The sequence below is a fragment of the Mchenga conophoros genome, linkage group LG15, assembly GCF_057382185.1.
Source record: "Mchenga conophoros isolate Kocher_MC1m ecotype Shallow Benthic linkage group LG15, M_conophoros_male_GT1.1, whole genome shotgun sequence".
Classification (NCBI taxonomy): domain Eukaryota; kingdom Metazoa; phylum Chordata; class Actinopteri; order Cichliformes; family Cichlidae; genus Mchenga; species Mchenga conophoros.
In genome coordinates, this window is record NC_140540.1 from 18,163,609 (window position 1) to 18,182,542 (window position 18,934).

General features: G+C 40.0%; 2 protein-coding genes across 4 annotated transcripts; one reads left to right on the top strand and one right to left on the bottom strand.

Moving 5' to 3' along the window:
• Positions 1-30: 30 nt before the first annotated feature.
• hadhaa (hydroxyacyl-CoA dehydrogenase trifunctional multienzyme complex subunit alpha a) lies at positions 31-10,800 on the bottom strand. Of its 2 annotated transcripts, XM_085248241.1 has the most exons (22): positions 10,671-10,800; positions 10,061-10,102; positions 9,578-9,658; positions 9,226-9,296; positions 8,973-9,103; positions 8,631-8,769; positions 8,434-8,553; positions 8,160-8,262; positions 7,873-7,995; positions 4,827-4,945; positions 4,682-4,738; positions 4,079-4,188; positions 3,837-3,971; positions 3,522-3,693; positions 2,917-3,003; positions 2,550-2,690; positions 2,326-2,394; positions 2,067-2,180; positions 1,906-1,987; positions 1,086-1,191; positions 862-1,007; positions 31-751 (listed from the first exon to the last, which is right to left on the bottom strand). In XM_085248241.1, exons 1-22 carry the CDS (start codon positions 10,777-10,779, stop codon positions 582-584), a joined length of 2,427 nt encoding a protein of 808 aa, XP_085104367.1. In that variant the 5' UTR covers positions 10,780-10,800; the 3' UTR covers positions 31-581. The 2 variants fall into 2 exon arrangements, with proteins under 2 accessions (XP_085104367.1, XP_085104368.1); XM_085248242.1 differs by lacking the exon at positions 9,578-9,658.
• A 241-nt stretch (positions 10,801-11,041) lies between these two features.
• Positions 11,042-18,456, top strand: hadhb (hydroxyacyl-CoA dehydrogenase trifunctional multienzyme complex subunit beta). 2 transcript variants are annotated; one of them, XM_085248246.1, is made up of 16 exons: positions 11,042-11,131; positions 12,335-12,409; positions 12,595-12,636; positions 12,835-12,931; positions 13,088-13,132; positions 13,709-13,808; positions 13,975-14,062; positions 14,552-14,739; positions 14,846-15,026; positions 15,402-15,523; positions 16,280-16,359; positions 16,454-16,501; positions 16,623-16,710; positions 16,977-17,051; positions 17,681-17,845; positions 18,012-18,456. In XM_085248246.1, the coding sequence occupies exons 2-16, from the start codon at positions 12,343-12,345 to the stop codon at positions 18,045-18,047; spliced, it is 1,422 nt and encodes a 473-aa protein (XP_085104372.1). In that variant the 5' UTR covers positions 11,042-11,131; positions 12,335-12,342; the 3' UTR covers positions 18,048-18,456. The 2 variants fall into 2 exon arrangements, with proteins under 2 accessions (XP_085104372.1, XP_085104373.1); XM_085248247.1 differs by having other exon boundaries at positions 11,073-11,131; positions 12,317-12,409.
• Positions 18,457-18,934: the final 478 nt, after the last annotated feature.

An 18,934-nucleotide genomic window follows, 5' to 3' on the forward strand; every position in this document is an offset into this window, starting at 1 on the left:
TGACACCTGATGTTTTAATGCAACCTTCACTTTTTATTTTGGTTGTTGGGAGTTTGAGTTAACACTGGTGCCAGATAGAATCCAGATAGCTGCAACATCTGGGCTTCATTTGGTCATGTTGCGGGCCAAAATGGGTTATGGCTAATTTAGCATAGGTCAGGGGAGGTTGGACACATTACCACAATTTGTATAAAAAAATATAAATAAATTAAAAGAAAGAAAACACCCCAAAAAGATGAAAAGAAAAAGTTTGGTGGTCACACCCACTTGAGCCATAACACATAATACATGAAAGTATCACTTTCTGATTATATAAATGATGTAAGCGGAAATCTGTAAAGCTGGTAGATAGTTATAATAGACCATTTGGTCTCCTAGAAATGTTGTTTGTAGTTATACAATTATTTTTTAATAGCAGCTTATTTTCATAAATGAGCTGTTACCTTATTCTGAAATCTTTCCTTGGATTATTTTAGGTTGATTCCTTTAGTTTGATCTTAGAAGACATATTTGCTGCTCTAACAGTTCAGACATACCAAAGGGGGGACTACTAGTCCCTCTCTCAAAACGCTAAGTTGTTTTTAGTATTGAAGCAGGGAGGGGGATGATTGGTAAAACCTTTTGCTGGGGTCTTTGGTGTGGTCTAGTAGAAGCTGGCAGGGTGTAAACTGGTTTCCATAAACATCCTCAAAACGTTTCATGAGGCTCACAAGGCGCTCTGCACCAAATGTGTCAACAAATCTGAACGGACCTGATAAATGTAGGAATAACAAAAGGTCGATTAGCACCAACACAATCGATAACCATCAGTTTACTAATATAAATATCTAGTTCAAAAGTATACAAATGTTGGAGACATACCACTGTGCATGGGAGGAAACCCATATCCAAACACTGCTCCAATGTCTCCTTCTAGAGGGCTTTGTATTATTCCCTCCTGGAGACACATTAACGACTCGTTTATGCAGCGAGACAGCAGCCGGTACTGCATGTCGTATTCTGAAGAACTGCAGCAAACACATAACTTCAGAGAGACAGATCAGAACAGGGCAATTAGTAGATCAGACGAGAGGCTGTTTTCTTACATTGCAGAGGGAGCAGTCACTTGATGGTTCTTGAGAATTTCTTCTACTTCAGGATTCACACTCTTAGTCTTTCCATAGAGAAAGAATCCTTTTCCAGATTTACAACCTATAATTTAAAAATAAAGCATTAGAATCGTGTTTGTGTGAATGGTAAGCTGATCCTCAAACGTGTTCCTCAGTCTTAGAAACCTGTGCCCTTACAGGGTTAGATTTTAGAAATCAGGTAGCAAGATAAATCCATTTTTGATTATATTAAAGTCACCATTTTAGGGTAACAGTTCCTGTTATAGAAAAATTCATCTCAATGATATTCTTAACCCTTAATATTTAAACTAAGTCTGCCCTAAGACAGCTGGGATAGGCTCCAGCCCAAGAAGTCATAAATTGGAACACACTTCAGCATCATCTCCTTAGCTAAGGCAGAACACAAACATCACTTTTATCAGCAGTTAACAAATGTGTCCATTGTAACCTCTCTTTCTTCTTAGGAGTTCATGGTAGAGTCCATTTGACTTTTCTGAATGTAAAACTGATGTAGGTAGACGATGTCTGACTTTACATTTGACCACTCAAAATGCAATTCATTTAAAAAAAATTTAATGTCTTTGATATGCTGCTTTAAGGTGGTGATGAGTCTCAAAGCGAAGTCAGAGAACAGAATGAAAATCCATAAAAGAATCAAATCAAATAGTAAAAATCAGTAATATCACTAATGCAATCGGAATCGCTAAATTCTCATCAATTCCAATACTTAGGCATGAGTGCGTGACAAATTAGTAGTGAGTGATAATGCCCCTATTTTAATGTGAAATGTTTTAACCTTTGAGGCCTTTTTCCAACATGGTCTTGACAATCTCCAGGCTTCCTCCTTCATAACGGGAACCGAAGGCTTTGCACAGCATCTAAATCCAACAATAAACACAGAATACAAAATCCCATCTGTCCCAAAAATCTAAATCAACAAAGTAAGTGAAAGATTACCTCTGAAATATGTAATCCTATGTCAACACCGACTTCATCAGTGACTGCGAAAGGTCCGACATTAAAACCAAAGCTTGTTGCCAGGAAATCGCTTTTTGTTGCGGTCACACCTTCCTGTGGAACAAAATGTGGGTTATTTTAAAGCAAATGTAAAAAGATAAAAATAAATGCTTTAAATAATTACTGGGACCTGATGCTCAACCATTTCTTTAGCAGGGAAAAATTGGCAACACTATTATTTCTCCAAGTCTTTGATTACCTGAAGAAGTCTCAGAGACTCCATAAGCAAGCAACCCATGCAGCGCGTGGTGTAAAAGCCCGGACCATCCTGTAGTTCAGTGGGTTTCGAGGCAGAAAGAGAGCAACACAAGATGGAGACATGCACCAAGATATAATAGAACAATGAGCAAAATGACTAAGATGAAAATAAGATTCACATAGGCTGAAATACTGACTGAAGAACACTTTCAGAGTTGCCATCACCTTGACAGTGACGACAATCTTTCCCTGTTTCAGGGCCACGCTGACAGCAGCAGCCAGCGTGTCCTTAGATGTCTTATCTGTGGTGACAATCTCCACCAGTTGCATCTTGTCCACTGGGGAGAAATAGTGTATGCCAATCACCTGCACAGGCACATATGCAAATTGGTCAAACATCACACAGGAAATAAAGATTCTTAATAATATGTTGAGAAGCCATTATTTTAAAGCCACGATAATAATCACCAAGAAAGTCAAGTGAAAATTAAGGTAGAACTCAACTGTGCAAGCATGAATCAACATTACATTTTTTTTAAATTACTGTAACACTGAAGATATGTTGAAAGTAAAAGTTTGGAGCATTTCTGACTTTTTCAGGGCGTTTGCTGGCAGCAGCGATGTCTCTGACGGGTAGAGCTGAGGTGTTGGTCGCAAATATGCAGTGTGGTGGGGTAACCTGGGCGGGAGGGGGAAGAGTACATTTCCTTATAACTTTAGCTATCTGGACATTATTCTGGAAAGTAGCAGTAGCAGCCAAGATAGCCATAGTCAGCTAGTGAATTCACATTCCACATGCCAGTGATTACTTAGTAATGCAAATAAGTCTTAGACAGAAAATAACTGTTAAACAGCTAATATAGCTATGCTAGAATAATAATGACATAATACTACCTGCATGCAACCAAAAGCTTCTCAAAAATGATTGAAACTCCAAACAAGAAAAGGAAAGCCTCATCTACATCAATCCCACTAAGTTCTTTAACAGTTACTTTGGGTTGGCCTGAGAATTTTCTCAAGTTAAAACCTAAATTAAGGCGAGATTTCTCCAAACAGGTTAGTTCTGCACCAGTTCTTGCTCAAAGTAATTTAGAAGTTCTTAGATGCCCATTTATTGTAATACATTTTCAATGCCAATTTAACCACCTCTAACTAAAACAGTTAAAGACAGAGTAGTTCAAGCAAAACTGCACTCACTGCCTCCACCTCCTTGAGGACTTTATGTTTAATGTTGAGGTCTTCAAACACAGCCTCTATCACCATGTCAGCAGACTCAAAACCAGAGTAATCCGTCTGAATCGACAGATTAGACATAATGGCGTCACGCTCAAATGATATCATGGCTTTCTTCTTCACCCTGGTGTCGAAACTGAAGATCAAGAACATTTTGAGGAGAAAAAAAAAAACCCCCCAAACAAACAAAAATACTTCAAACTGTAAAGCCACTTTTATTTTTCAATAAATAAAATAAATAAATAAATAAATAAATAGTATAGAATGCGTTTATATTACCTTTTATAAACCTTTTCATATCCTTTGCTGATGGCATCCTCTGTGGTGTCCTTTAGGATGCTGGTGAGGCCTTTATCTACAGATACCTGTGCTATACCTGCTCCCATTAGCCCTGCACCCAGAATGGCCAGCTTTCTGTTGCAAACATTTTGTACAGGTGTCTTACTACTATCGCTGAGGCAACTGTATATAGACAGCAAATGTATATGGCAACATAAATCACCCCTGTTTACAGTTCTTACTTTACTTCCTTTTCTGGGGGACCAAATCGGTTCTTCTTACACAACAAACGACCATTGTGAAGTCCAATCAAAGCTTTGGATTCAGAAGTCATCACCAACTTACCAAAGCTCTATGAAGGGTTAAAAGCAACAAGAATTTAACAAATACAATTAGTCTCTTTAACAACAACAAATCCAAAAACTTGATTATAGAGTCATCAATGAAACCCACAAGCCTAAACTGTTAAGCAGCCCATTCTCATTCCCGGGACATCAATTAATGCCATTTTGTCAAAGCTCTTGGCATGACTCGTTTAGGCCTAAGGTGTTCATTGGTGATGGGGCTTTATGCACATACTTATGGCATTAGTGAGAGGAGTCTGTCACTCCACATTCATCATTTGATGAATGAGGAAGGTTCCTGTTGTAACCCAAACTCTGCTCTTTTCCCAACACTAACTACAGAGTGAAAAAACAAAACAGAAAAAACACCCAGCAAAACACAAAAGGTCACAATGGTCAAAATGCAGCACATGTATGACATCTACCAAAAGGCCAGGAGGATTTTTTTTAAAAATCCATCTGACTGAGAAAAAAAAAAAAATTCCTGTTAGTCCAACTCACCTGAGCTTCAGCCAAATAACCTGCGTTACTGCCGTGCTCTATGCCAGTTTTAACACACTGCACATTAAAATAAGACAGCATGAGACACTCAGCAGCAACATCATGCGCTAATGTGTTTATCTTCACCCATAAGTGTACTCTTTACCTCAATAATCTGGAACGGAGCAGGGTAGAGGTTTTTAGTTTGTTTCTGGACTCTTTTAGTGACAGTGCTGTAGATGATCTTCCTCACTGGACCCAGGCCCGTGACTGCGTCCCACAGCTCTGCACACACACGTTTACAGTGACAGGTTTTCATTTTTTGTTGTGTAAATGTGTACAGCTGGTATTTGCCAATTAGAAGATACCATAGACAGTTTATCAGTTAAAATTTTAAATGATAAAACTGAAATTTGACAACCTCCTTGAATTCTCAATGGTGTGTTTTGACACCTTAATGTAAAATCAATAAAGACGTGGTTTGACAACCACTAAAATGGGCTGCAGGTTTTTCTAAGGGAACTAGTAAGGCAGCGTACTCGCCATTAAGGGTACATGGGAGGTTATCACTACATTCTGATGCACACCCATTCATTTTGTTCAGGCCTGAAATATGACAGAAACCTCTGAAGACTCTGCCATTGCCGGTCCCAAGCCCGGATGAGAAAGGAGGAGGGCTGGGCGTGGGGCTAGCAACCCCACCCTGTAAAAACTCCAATTGCTACGGAAACAGCAAGTGAATCTCAGTATCGACTGAATCAGGGAGTTCAACTCGAATTGAGAAACCACTTCCAGCTCCTTGCTGCGGAAGGAAATAACAACAAAAATCCAGATACACTCTGGGATGAGCTAAAAGAGGCTGTGGTCGGTGCAGCAGAATCGAAGATTGGTCGCCGATGGGGCGGCTTTAAGGAGCGCTGGATCTCCGACCGTTCATGGGAACTTATAGATCAACGTCGCTTGGCAAAGTCAGTTCGGGACCAGGTGGCCTTTGACCCACATGCTTCTGCAGACCAGCGTGAGAGGGCCATGGCCACCTACCAAGACCTTGCCCGACAGGTCAAACGCAGCTGCCGGCGTGACAAGCATGAATGGATCGAAGCTAAAGGCATCGAAGCCCAAGAAGCAGCCGATCGGAACGATACCCGAACCTTATATCGCATTGTACGAGATCTAACTGGGGCTCGTGGTGGCCGCGGTGTTCCAATCCGAGACAAAAATGGACGTGTCCTCCTTACTGCAGCTGAACAAGAACAACGATGGGTCGAACACTTCCGCGATACTCTGAACCAACCTGAGCCACCCCAACGGTTCGAGGCCGAAAACCTGGCACCTTCCATGGATCTTCTTCCTGTCGATATCGGACAAATCAGCATCACTGAAGTCAAGACAGCGATCCGACTCCTCAAGAGTGGAAAGGCCGCAGGCCTGGACGAAATCCTCGCCGAAATGCTGAAGTATGGTGGACCCCATCTTGAAGCCGCCCTTACAAGACTCCTAAACGCCTGCTGGTCAACATCACATGTACCCGATGATTGGACAAAAGGCACCATTATCAAACTTCCAAAAAAAGGTGATTTGGGTGACTGTAACAACTGGCGGGGCATCACGTTGCTGTCGGTACCCAGGAAAGTGTTTTGCCTCGCTCTTTTGAATCGGCTACGACACGCTGTGAACGAACGATTGCGAGAAGAGCAGGCTGGGTTTCGGAGTGGCTGGTCATGCGTCGAGCAAATCTTCACCCTCCGCATGATCATTGAACAAACATTGGAATACCAAAAGAAGATTTCTATTAATTTCATTGACTTCGAGAAGGCTTTTGACAGCGTCCACCGGCCGACTCTATGGGCTATCCTACGCCACTATGGAGTCCCTCAGCAGTTTGTAGATGCCTTTCGTTGTCTCTACTCCAACTCCCGTTGCTGCGTCCGGACGGATGACGGCTGCACAGCCTTCTTCAAGATCAATACTGGCGTCCGACAAGGATGCGTGCTATCCCCTTTCCTCTTCCTGTTGGTAATTGACTTCATCATGCGACGATCAGTTGACCAAGCTGGCATCGGTGTGTCCTGGCACGAAGCGCGTAATCTCACTGACTTGGACTTCGCAGATGACATCGCCCTGCTGGGCTCGACTCAGGAAGACCTCCAAAAGTTGACCGCGGCCCTGCAGAGGGAGGCAACGAAAGTTGGATTAAGAATCAGTGCCAAAAAACCAAGGTACTCCGAGTTGGCTATGCACGTGCCCGCATTCCTGTCATGATCAACCAACAACGTGCTGAAGAGGTGGAGAATTTTACATATCTTGGCAGCATCATCTCGAATGACGGGGTCTCTGATCGGGATGTCGATGCCAGAGTAGGGAAGGCAGTTGGTGTCCTGCGACGTCTCCAACCTATTTGGAACTCGACCTCCCTGAATGTAAGGGTCAAGATCAGACTACTGAACTCTATAGTCTTCCCTACTGCACGTTACGCTAGTGAAACCTGGCGCTCAACAAGTGCAATTATTCAACACCTGAACGTGCTTCAACAACGTGGCTTGCGGCGAATCCTGAGAATTTCCTACCGGGACCGAATAACAAATGAGGAGGTCCTACGAAGAGCAGGCACCTGCCCATTAGCCGATGTTGTTGCAGAAAGGCGCTTTCGCTTTGCGGGACATATTTTACGCCTACCCCCTCATCGCCCAGCTAAGATTGCCATGACATGGCGTCCACGCACTGGCAAGCGAAAGCAAGGCCGACCAAAGATCACATGGCGTCGAACATTTATGGACGATCTGAGAACTGTCGACATTGCCTGGGACGAAGCTGAAGCAGTCGCTGCTGACCGACATCGATGGAGATCACTAGCTGCCCGATGCGCCGCTCGGCGTAGGAGGAACTAAGTACTAAGTAAATACCTCTGAAGAGGGAAAGAATTAATCACCGGTTTGAAATGTGTTAGTAATTTTTTTTTTTTGTTTGAAGAGACCAAAGACATTTTTTATACTACCTGTGGGCATTTTTTTCCCTGCTGTATGGCCGAACATTTTGAAATTTAGTCTTTGGGAATTGACTTTCTTTTGGAGTCGGCCTCAAGTGGCCATTCAAGAAACTGCAGTTGGTGGCCCCAACCGCTGGGACTGAAAAAACAAGCCAGTTGCAAATGATTTCATGGAACAAATCCTTGGCGGTATAAAGACAACTGGGCTGAACACGAGTTCACTCACTCAGTCTAAATCTTTTTTCCCTAGTAAGGGGAATCTTTTTGTTGGCCAAGTCATTGGCAACACCCACTGCAACTTCCTCAAGGTATTCCATCGTTCGTTCCTCTGGAGACTTCAGACCAGGACCTGAAATATAAATATAAAAGAAGCACAGAGAAAAATGAAACATGTCACTAATTGAAGGCTCAGTCTTGAGCTGCTAAAAAGTTTAATTCCCCACCACCCTCTCCCTTAAGATTACAACAGAAAAACGGTACATTCATTGAAGAAATGCCACATGTATAACATACCCAGAGGGTCCACAAGCTGGTCCACTAGACCCATCTTCTTGGCTTCGTCTGCTGTGATGTTCTTGCCTGACAGCAGCATATCAAAAGCTCCCAGGAGACCCACCTAAACATGTGCAACAAGCAGAATTGAAGACAGTGAGCTGGTATTGGCCCAAGTGAGAGTCTTGACCTTATTATACTCCTGTGTACTGCAGTAGCCACTAGCACAAGACTGCAGCAATGCTTTCAAGACTTTCACTGAGGAACTGATTAATATGAGTGTGTGCATTTATACCATTTTAGGTAGTCTCTGAGTGCCACCTGCTCCCGGCAGCAGTCCCAACATGACCTCCGGAGTCCCCAGGACTGTTTCTTTACTCTTCGTGGCAATTCTGTAGTGGCAGGCTGTTGCAAGCTACAGAAAAGTTACAAAACTGAGAGTTACTGCCCATTTTTTAAGCCAAATTGGCATTTTGACACAAACTGTTGTACCTCAAGGCCTCGACTCACGCATGAGCCATGGATAGCGGCGACAATGGGGACACGAGACTGCTCAATTCTCCTAAACAACTTCTGAGCTTCCTCACAGAGACTGGCGACCTCCTCACTAGTTGTACAGGACTGAAGCATACTGAGAGCAAAGAAAAGAAAAAAAATCAAGATAAATTACTCACTTTTCAATTAAGCATATTAAATTTGATCCATTTGACTTTTTTCGTAAAATACGTCCTGGTTTATTTGCACTTTTACACTTACAAAACAAACAAACAAAACAAAAAGCAACACAGAATACACCACACACATCAGAGACTGTGAAAGCCCTCAAAAGCCTACTTGCTATCTGCTCCAGCAAGGAAACAGCCGGGTTTGCCTGAAATGAGGACAACACTTTTTGAAGATCTATAAAGCCAGATGTCTCCCAACACGTCAGCAAACTCATGCAACTGCAGAGACTGTTTGTTCACCTACACACACAAAACAACAAAATTATGTCATTTCAAGAGTGAAACATGTAGTCAGAACTGTTACAAACTTAATCTCTCTCTAAGACGTGTACTGTTTCATATCCACAAACAGACGCACACACCTTCGATGCTGGGTCATTGAATCGTATAACAGCCACATCGTCCTTGTACTCGAAGCTGATATGTTTATGAGCTAAAAAAGAGAAAACAGCAATTAAAGAATGAGATAGATTACAATAATATTTTTTTGTATAAGCAGATATTTTACTCAAAAAAAAGTGAGAATTTTGTAACGCTTAAGTTTCTTTTTTTTATAAAACTTTACTTCCCTTTACAACTTTTAATCTGTTTTATTAGATTTAGGCAATTCCATGCATACAGTTTCATGTTCTTAAGCACTGAATTTAAACTTTATTTTGAAGTATTATCTAAATTAACTGCCCAAATAATTACTGAGAGACACTTTGATATGACCTCTGAGGAATGGGACTTGCTTGTAGAAAGACTTTGGTTTAACACTCCAGCCTTGTTTTGCTTGTACTGTGCATGCATATGCTAATGAAACAGAATGGAGCAACATTGTTACCAATAGTTTCACATTATTCTCGTAAACTATAATGAGCAGTAACAAGTCAAGCTATAACAAGATAGGAAAGAAAGTACAATGCAGATTTTAAAGATAAATGTTTGCAGAACAGCTGTGCAAAAACCTGTTTTGCTAATCTTTAACAAGAACTAAAGTATGCAAACAGTTCATCTAAATGAGTCAACACTATATGAATATTACTTTTGTTTAAGATAGCACATGGATGTTGGGGGAACACAGACCACACTAAATTAATACAGCTGAACCTTTACTAAAGAATCGTTGGTTCTTTAGTAAACCACCGATTTGTGATGGATGTGAGTGTACTCTTGGGTATTTGGTGCACCGATCATCATCAAAACCCTCTTTACCTGCCAAATGTGATGATACAGAGAAAATCCATCTGGCATGACCTAAGAGCAGAAAGAGGCAATAAGAATTTTGAGTGCTCCTGAATAAAAAGGAGAGGCCCTTGACTTTCCTCTAGGACAAGTTTCCCCTAACATAAGGAAAAGAACAAGTTAATACAATTCTGCTAAAGTTAGTCGTGACTGAGCAGAAAGACAGAAATTAAGACAGTAACTTAGTATTGCAGCCCTGTATGCTGTTATCACCAAAAAACTAAAAACTCTAACATTAAACCTTTTACTACAACAGACAGTAAACACAGGCGTTACTAACGTCAGTGCAGAATATCTAATTATATGCCAGCTTTTAATAATTAATGTAATTAAAAATGTTTTACCCACAGTTCCATTTGAAAAATATCTCCCTTTACAACGTTTTTTTTAAACCACTTGAGTAATTTTTCAAGAAAAAAAAAGCAAATTCTGAGTTATTATATTTTCAGTTATCCACTAACAGCTTGAGGTCAAATGCTACCATCGAGTACAAATTCGACAAAGAGTAAATTAAAACGACAAAAATTAAATTAAAGTACCTTCAACAACAACAACAAAAGATGAGTGATTTTAAATATACCTGACAATAAAGGGTGTTTGCCTGTTGCAAACTTGGAGAAAACACCTGCTGCACGAGTGACTGCCATTTCCACCTGAAGCGTTAGTAAAGCGTCAACCGCAACATACATACAAGTGCAATCAACAAAATCTATTACGATGACTGACCGGTGAGGGCGCAAGAGTACCGTTTAATATAGGCCGCCGGTGGGGCTTGAAAAGTGTCTTAGTTTAAAAGATTAATATTTCAAGTCATTATTTTTTAGTTTTAGAGAAGGACCTAGTTGTGATGCAGGTTATAATGAATGTGAACAGCAGTGTAATTTAGTAATATTAATGTGTGCTTTATTGTTTTGCTTCAGGCACACCGTTGGTCGGCTTAGTCACTGGGTGGGTCCTTTAAAGCAGTTTTTGTAGTCCTGGTGGGTCTGGCCGGTCATTAGACAGGGAAGCAGTGTGCTGGGATATAAACCATAAAAACAGGTGAGCTTAAACGTATCTGGTGAGGTTAGAAAGTTAAAAGCTGTTATACGGGTTCTGCAAACTGATTTTTTTCATCTCAAACACAGCGGCAGGAATTTTTGCTGATTAAATTTTAGCTCACAAGTAGCTAGCTAGTTGAGCTAGTCTTGCATGCAGCTTCCAGCTAAATCGCTGTTTTTATTTTAGATTTCGTCGATACTATAAGGTTATATTTTGTTGCTTTATTTGGACTTATATAATTTGTCGATACGCAGTCAGTATTAGTCTTGTGATTCTGCACATAGGGCTCTGTCATTCTCCAGGAGAGAAATCTAGGTGAAGGGTCAAAGCTAGGGTAGAGGGGGTTGGGCAAGGTGACCGTTGTTGTATGACAAATTAAAGGAAAGTAGTAAACTCCTGAGCCCCAAAATTAGTGGAAGTGGTGGTTCTTATGTGCTATAAGGTGCATTTATTAGTTGTTGTTTTTTTTGGCATAGTTTGGATCGACTTATGCTCTGAGAAGGAACAGTGACCGAAATCAAGAGGTCATGAGTTCTGACTGATCACCTTTATTCACCTACCTTTTCAGGATGACAGTGCCCCTATCCATAGAGTTTCCGGGGGTAACTGAATGTTTTCATAATTGTGAAAATGATCAGCAGTGCTCTCTGCCAAATATATTTTGGAAGAATGTGTGCATCCTTTCCTATAACCTTCCACAGATTAGCAGAGTCAAAGTCTAGGCACATTGAAACGGTTTTGGTGATGCTTGGTGATTCAGTAATTTTTCAGTTTTATTCATTGAACCACATAATAAAATATAAAAATCCCTGTATACTGAAAAAAGATTAAAAAAAAATAAGAATTGATAGGAGCAAATTCTAAAGAGGTGTTGTTTAAGATATATGGCAAAGTGATTTTAGTCAAACAAAACCAGGACTCAGACATGAAAGTAGAACGGAGTATGATCTGAGAGGTTGTGGTTGTGTAGCACTCCTGCCCATGCAATAAGGCTACAATATAATAGTAATAAATATATCCTCCATGGATTGTGTGGTTTCAGGAATAATTTTTTTTTTAAGTCGTTGTGAATTCACACAAAAAAAGTAAGGAATTCTAAGAAAAACACAAAGAAGTCCTAAAATATCCAAGTTAATTTAAAATGTTTTGAATCTGAAATGTTAAACATTTCCATAAACTTTGCAGTAACATTTCTTGCCACAGAGAACAGAATGGCTTCCATGTTGATGAACCCAATTCGGAGCTGCTCAGTCAGCTCTTCCTGGGCAGTGCGATTTGGTAAGTTGTCATTTGTTCCCATAACAGTTTAATATATTTCAAATATCCATAAGTAATTAAGGAAATACATGACTAAGAGTCAGAAATTAAAGATGCAGTACAGCTGCTTCCAGTTCAATATTAGCATTTAAAATCTGGTACTTTTAGGTTTATAATGATAATTTCTTTATTTTTCTTTGTCTAAGGTGCACGATCTCTCAGTACAACAGCCCAGCTTCAGTCTCAAGGTAAGTTTTTTACTAGAATGATAATTTTTATCCAGATTATGGCTATGTGTATTATAGATTTTTTTTGAAAGCAGAATGGTAACCAAAGCCTTTAATCGCTGATTTATTTGCCTGGACATAATATGTATAAACCTACTTCCCCTAGCAGATGCTGAGATGCCCTTGCTGTAAGTCTTATTTTTAATTATTTTCTTTCAGTTCAAACAAAGAGCAAGAAGACGCTGGCTCGACCTGGTGTAAAGAACATAGTGCTGGTGGAAGGAGTTCGAACCCCTTTCCTGTCGTCTGGAACCACGTATGTCTCGGCTCTTTTCTTTGTGTTCTCACTTTACGTTTATTGTATTGTGCTACACGGAGTACTGAACACTTAAAAAACAGTCAAGAACATTTTGTAGTGGAAAATAATTTGTGGCTTAAACAAAAGAAAAAACTTTTTGGTTGGTCTCTACAGGTATGCTGACCTAATGCCACATGACCTGGCCAGAGCAGCTCTGCAGTAAGTCTATGGTTGCATTGTTTTTCTGATGACTGTCTGTTGAGACCAGCAAAGTCAATGTCAAATGTTTATCTGCAAATTAAATAATAGTTTGCAGATCCAGTTTTGAACTTGTTCTAACTGAATCAGAGGTTTAAATGGGTAAATGCTTGCAGGGTTTTTTGCTCCACAAAGAAACCCTGCAAAAATAATTGTATATTTGGACACTTTTTAGACAAGGCTACCATGATTTGAATGAATGATTTTTAAAAACTACTTTTCATTTATATGTTGTACTGTGTCACTCTGAACTGCTGATGATCTGTTAAAATATCTCTTAGACTCTTCTAGTCATTATGAAGCAGTAAACATTGTAAGCTTTAAAAGTAATGTGAGGGCAAAGTGCAATGGAGCTGAATGAAGTATATCAGTTTACACTAGAAAGAGATGAAGGAAGGCCAGAACAATGATCTGACAGATCATTGTACAAGGTCTTTATGAACAAATATTTATGTTTGTCCCTCGTTAGCAAAAAAAATAAAATTACTCATTCTGTGTGTTTGTTTATATCTTCTTCTTTTTTTTTCTTTTATATAGGGGCCTGGTAAAACGGACAGGTATACCAAAAGATGCTGTAGACCACATCATATATGGAACAGTCATTCAAGAGGTTAAAACCAGCAACGTAGCAAGAGAGGTATGCACACATAAGCACTCTCCCATACACATATCACATATTGTAAATGTTAACTTTAACTTTGTTATTGCGTACTAAAATATAATTGTGGTGCATTTATTATCTGTAAATGCATAATACAATTACATTTGTGTATAATGTGGCTCTATGTTTACTTTGATTTCAGGCAGCACTGGGTGCAGGCTTCTCTGACAAAATCCCAGCTCACACAATCACCATGGCCTGCATCTCCTCCAACCAGGCAATGACCTCAGGTATGTCCGGAAAAGAAGCCTCTTCACTGAGACTCTGTATAATTTGTTCTAAATATCATTATTATTATTATTATTGATATTCAGTGTAGTCCTGCATTGCAGTTGCAAAACAGTTGTGTACACTGCAACAGTGATAAACTGCTATATGCGCTTTTTAGTTGTTTACAGCTCCTATGGGCAAGGAGCAAGATGAATAAAATTTAATCCTAAATGAAAAAGGGCATCCGGTCTTAATGTTTAAGCATCAAAATAAACTGTCATACACCAACATTTGGCAGGTTGGAGGTGAAGTCTGTAAAAATGACAGGGGGAGTAGTATACTGATCAGATGTGTCCTCTTGTGTTAAACCAAATCACATTCATTATATTAGGAAAAGTAGGTAAAGCCTATGGATCTTGACCTATTTTCATGCAATTCTTTGATTTTACTTTCGGTTTTTAATGGTTGTTTTAATCTTTCATCTTCATCTTCTTTATCCATCTCTCCAGGCGTTGGTCTGATTGCTGCCAGTCAGTGTGATGCTGTTGTAGCAGGCGGAGTGGAATTCATGTCAGACGTTCCCATTCGTCACAGCCGTAAGATGAGGAAAACCATGTTCTCCCTAAACAAGGCAAAGACACTCGGCCAGAGGCTCAGTCTGATTGGCAGCATCCGGCTTGCACACCTCTCCCCGGAGGTATATATGATTTAACAACTTTCAGTTTTAGTTGATTTCAGAGTGGCTTACTTCTGTTCACACCATATAGTATTTAACCCTCAAATTGTCCGTTGTGCCGTACTAGCTTCCTGCTGTTGCGGAGTTCTCCACAGCAGAAATAATGGGCCACAGTGCTGATCGTCTGGCTGCTGCATTTGGGGTCTCCAGAGTGGAGCAGGATGAGTTTGCACTGCGATCACACACACTGGCTAAAAAAGCCCAGGACGAAGGGCTGCTGCAGGATGTCATCTCCTTTAAAGTGCCAGGTAAACCCAGCTTTACTGTAGATTATGTTATACATTGACTCATTTAGAATATATAAAGACTTCATATTGGCTTTGAGAAATTTTGAATTATACATTTTGATTTTTTATGTTTTTTGCATGATATGGACTAATTCTATCTGAAATAAATATAATTAATAATTAGCAGAAGCTAAAATAATCTGACTGCGCTTGGACATCTATCACTTTTGAAAAAATCGCTTTCAGTCAATTTGGAAAGTAGAGTTAGGGTTCAAATTGAAAATATTAGTTATTATCGAACAAAATATAAGAGGAATGGGCTAGACTTTAGGCTTTCCTCTTTAAAAAAAAAAAAAAAAAAATGTTTACAATAGAGTGGCATTCATGTCTCCTCAGGTCGTGATATTGTGTCAAAGGACAACGGCATACGGCCATCATCCATGGATCAAATGGCCAAACTAAAGCCTGCCTTCGTTAAACCTCATGGAACAGTCACTCCTGCGAACTCTTCTTTCCTGGTAAAGACACAGAAACGGCGCTAATTGTTTCTTTTGTGTATCTGGGTTAAAGATATGTTTGGTTTTGACAAAATCTTATTCTTTATTAGGAAATAACTTAAAAATCTTTAATCAGGTGCACCCACACTTTATTCAGGAAATTCATTAAAAAACAATCATTACATATACTTTGTGTGAATGAAGCAGCTTCTTCTGCAAGTTCCTCATCCTGTGGTTGAACACCAATTCCACCATCCTAGCAGCTGGCGATAGTAGTCCTTATGCTCTGCAGACTCTTTCATCTCAGTTGAGCAAACACCTGAACCAGTTCTCCACTTGGTGCAAGTTCTGATTAGAGTGGTCCGCCAGCTCACATTGGACCCTCAGATCATAAAGGGGACTAACATCACCAGCTGCAGTCCATCATGGTGGAGAAACTCTGGAGACTGCCACAAAAGACCTAACTGCACAGATGATGAGGATGAGCAGGCACAGCTCTCATTGGTTAGCAGTCATCAAACTTCAAAATAAAAGCGAAGGGATTGTCCAACTCTGTCATTTTGTCTGATAAAAAATGGGGAACAAAATAGATTTTTTTTAAGTTTCCTATACTTGACTTAGGTTGCCCAAAGTCAATATTATATATATGGGAAACCCTTTTATCCTAAACCCTCTTGTTCACTTGTGTCACCATGCTCAAACTAGTTCTTCCAAATTTTCAGTTTTGGAAACTGTTCTTGGATCATGAAGTTGAGATTCTTGTTTGTGTGTCCTCAGACCGATGGTGCCTCTGCTGTGCTTGTCATGTCTGAAGAGAAAGCTTTGGCTATGGGTTACAAGCCTAAAGCCTACCTCAGGTATCTAAACCCTGTCTTCTTGGTAGATTAACAATAACTTCTATAATAATGCTAGATTGCACAATATGCTTATTTAAATATTTTATCCTGGCAGAGACTTTGTCTATGTGTCTCAGGACCCCAAAGATCAGCTGCTTTTGGGGTGAGTTACTACTTCTTACTCAGTAGATTTGATTAGATGGTGGTTTCTTAATTGTCTTGAGGACTATTAAAAAAAAGAAGACTTATTCTACCTCCATGCTTTCTCTGTTTGATTATTTTAGGCCAACGTACGCTACACCTAAAGTCCTGGAACGTGCCGGCTTGTCCATGAGTGATATTGACGTCTTTGAGTTTCACGAGGCATTCGCAGTAAGTTATTACAATATATTTCAGGGGGGGAAAAGTATGTGAGTCTATGTGATCCATCAATATTCTGTCCGTCTCCACCAACATTTTTGTGTTTGCCTCTAATCGAGTTTCAGCATGTTGTCATGTACAGTATAAATGTTGTCCACATGCAGGAGTAAAATTTGACATGTCTGCTTCATACTCAACACAGTTGGATCAATACAGATCAATTTCCAGGCTGGTTTCCATGGTAACTCGGTGGATATATATTTGTGTGTGTTTTTCAGGCTCAGATCATGGCAAATTTGAAGGCTATGGACTCGGATTGGTTTGCTCAGACGTACATGGGCAGGAAATCGAAGGTAAAGATGGCCGTTGGTCATCTGTTTGCTTTTTCTCAAAAACTAGATCCATGCAGCTCACCTTGATGCTTGCAGCACACTGCAAAACATGAACAGCCACAAAGAATTGAATATGCTTGGATAACAATTATTTTTACACAATCGCATCAAGTATTGTAATGCCTTTCTCACTTTAACTGGGGTCATATAAAAGTTCATCTGAAAGCAGGGAGCTGCCTGATGATTTAGCTTCTTGGGAAAACTGCCAGTGTTATAAGGTGATCAAGCTGTCATAGACCGATTATTAAGTTATGGGCTTCTCTTACCTAGCTTGGTTAGCGCACTGCATCCAAAGTTAGCAATCTTAATACAGCCTTGAAACATTTTAAAAGGGGAGCTGAAACGACCACTGAAGGAGCTGGAGTTTTTGGCACTGTGGCCCTTCCTTTATTTTATAGCCCCAAAGATTGCAGATTGGTGGATATGTGGATAATGTCTGGGCCTTCATTTTTTGTTAACAGCATCAACAATTTTTTCTGTTGAGGTCAAGTGGACATCCTCAGCTGAAATCCATTCACCTGAGCTGATGTCCTGTTGAGTTTTCACTGGTGTTTACATCACTCATGACCTGATGGTCGCTGTGTGTGCAGGTTGGGACTCCTGCCATGGAGAAGTTCAATCTGTGGGGCGGTTCTCTGTCTTTGGGTCACCCATTCGGTGCCACTGGCTGCAGACTGGCAACCACAGTAGCAAACAGACTGAAGAAGGAGGGAGGACAGTATGGGCTCGTAGCAGCCTGTGCTGCTGGAGGACTGGTAACACACTCTGATTTTACATTTTGAAATTCAAAACTCCCAAAGTGATAAGATTTGTTGTGACTGAGAGATTAACATTTAATAGACCTCAGAGTAATATATTTGTATTAAGACTAACATAGTCGCTATTTTGTAGTGTAATTTCTTCTTTTCTTGTCTATTCCAGGGTCATGCCATGGTGATCGAGGCTTACCCCCAGTAACACAGTTAAAAACCATTGGACAGACAACTACACATACATTCTCTCTCTCACTCACACACACACACACACGTACACACACACACACATCGATAAAAGAGAGTGTACATATGGCCACCACTTTGCCTGTATGGGAGAACAGTCAGATACAGTATGAGTGTCTCTGAAGGATCTCTTGTAAATGTAACTTTGCTTAGGGGCTTTTGAATTGAAGCAGATTGTCGATGAGGAATGTTTTTTTTTGTTTTGTGGACTCGAGCAGTGTCTCGAGAGCATTATCAGCGAGTCCAACATAACATAACAAAGTTTTAGCTCTAAGAAGAGCAACAGTGAGCCTAATGTAATGTTTCTAATACGCTGTAATAATTTTTTTTCTTACTGACTGTTGGAATTAAACGGTGTGTTAATTACACTGGGACTCATTTCTGTTGTTCCTGCTTAACTTTTGTACTAAATGCATCTGATTTTGGCTAGCGGTAAGAAACAAGTTGTAACTAGTAATAGAATAGAAAACTGTGGATCTGATCAATTTCTAATGGCCAGCAGCTGGCAAATCCTCTGGTTGTTTTTCATAGTTTCAGGTTGAATTTAATCAAACAGGAAGTCCATTAAAGGTCAGAGAGGATGATTGTCCAGAGATACTGGCATTTTTATAATGTGTGTGGTGAGAAAGGATGATGCTAAAAGTGCATTTTTGTTTAAACACAAATATAGCTTATGTGTTCTGAGCATTAAGGCTGGGAGCGCAATGCTCAGGATGGGAAAGTGACTGAAAAATGTCATTTTCATTGTATAAGCATTTAATATTTTGTAACAAGAATGTATGTATCACAGAATGTATCAGTTTTGAAGAAACAGTTGAGTTGAACTCTGCAATATAGGTACAGATG

What these genes read in the sequence shown, in the direction of transcription:
- hadhaa (XM_085248241.1), bottom strand. Translation starts at nt 10,779, where the DNA reads ATGTATGTTGCGGTTGACGCTTTACTAACGCTTCAGGTGGAAATGGCA. An exon ending in TCAATGACCCAGCATCGAAG is followed by an intron (nt 9,104 to 9,225) that starts GTGTGTGCGTCT and finishes TTGTGTGTGTAG; the next exon opens with GTGAACAAACAGTCTCTGCA. An exon ending in TATGAAAAGGTTTATAAAAG is followed by an intron (nt 3,694 to 3,836) that starts GTAATATAAACG and finishes CTTGATCTTCAG; the next exon opens with TTTCGACACCAGGGTGAAGA.
- hadhb (XM_085248246.1), top strand. Translation starts at nt 12,343, where the DNA reads ATGGCTTCCATGTTGATGAACCCAATTCGGAGCTGCTCAGTCAGCTCT. An exon ending in CTGGCCAGAGCAGCTCTGCA is followed by an intron (nt 13,133 to 13,708) that starts GTAAGTCTATGG and finishes TCTTTTATATAG; the next exon opens with GGGCCTGGTAAAACGGACAG. An exon ending in CATCTCCTTTAAAGTGCCAG is followed by an intron (nt 15,027 to 15,401) that starts GTAAACCCAGCT and finishes ATGTCTCCTCAG; the next exon opens with GTCGTGATATTGTGTCAAAG.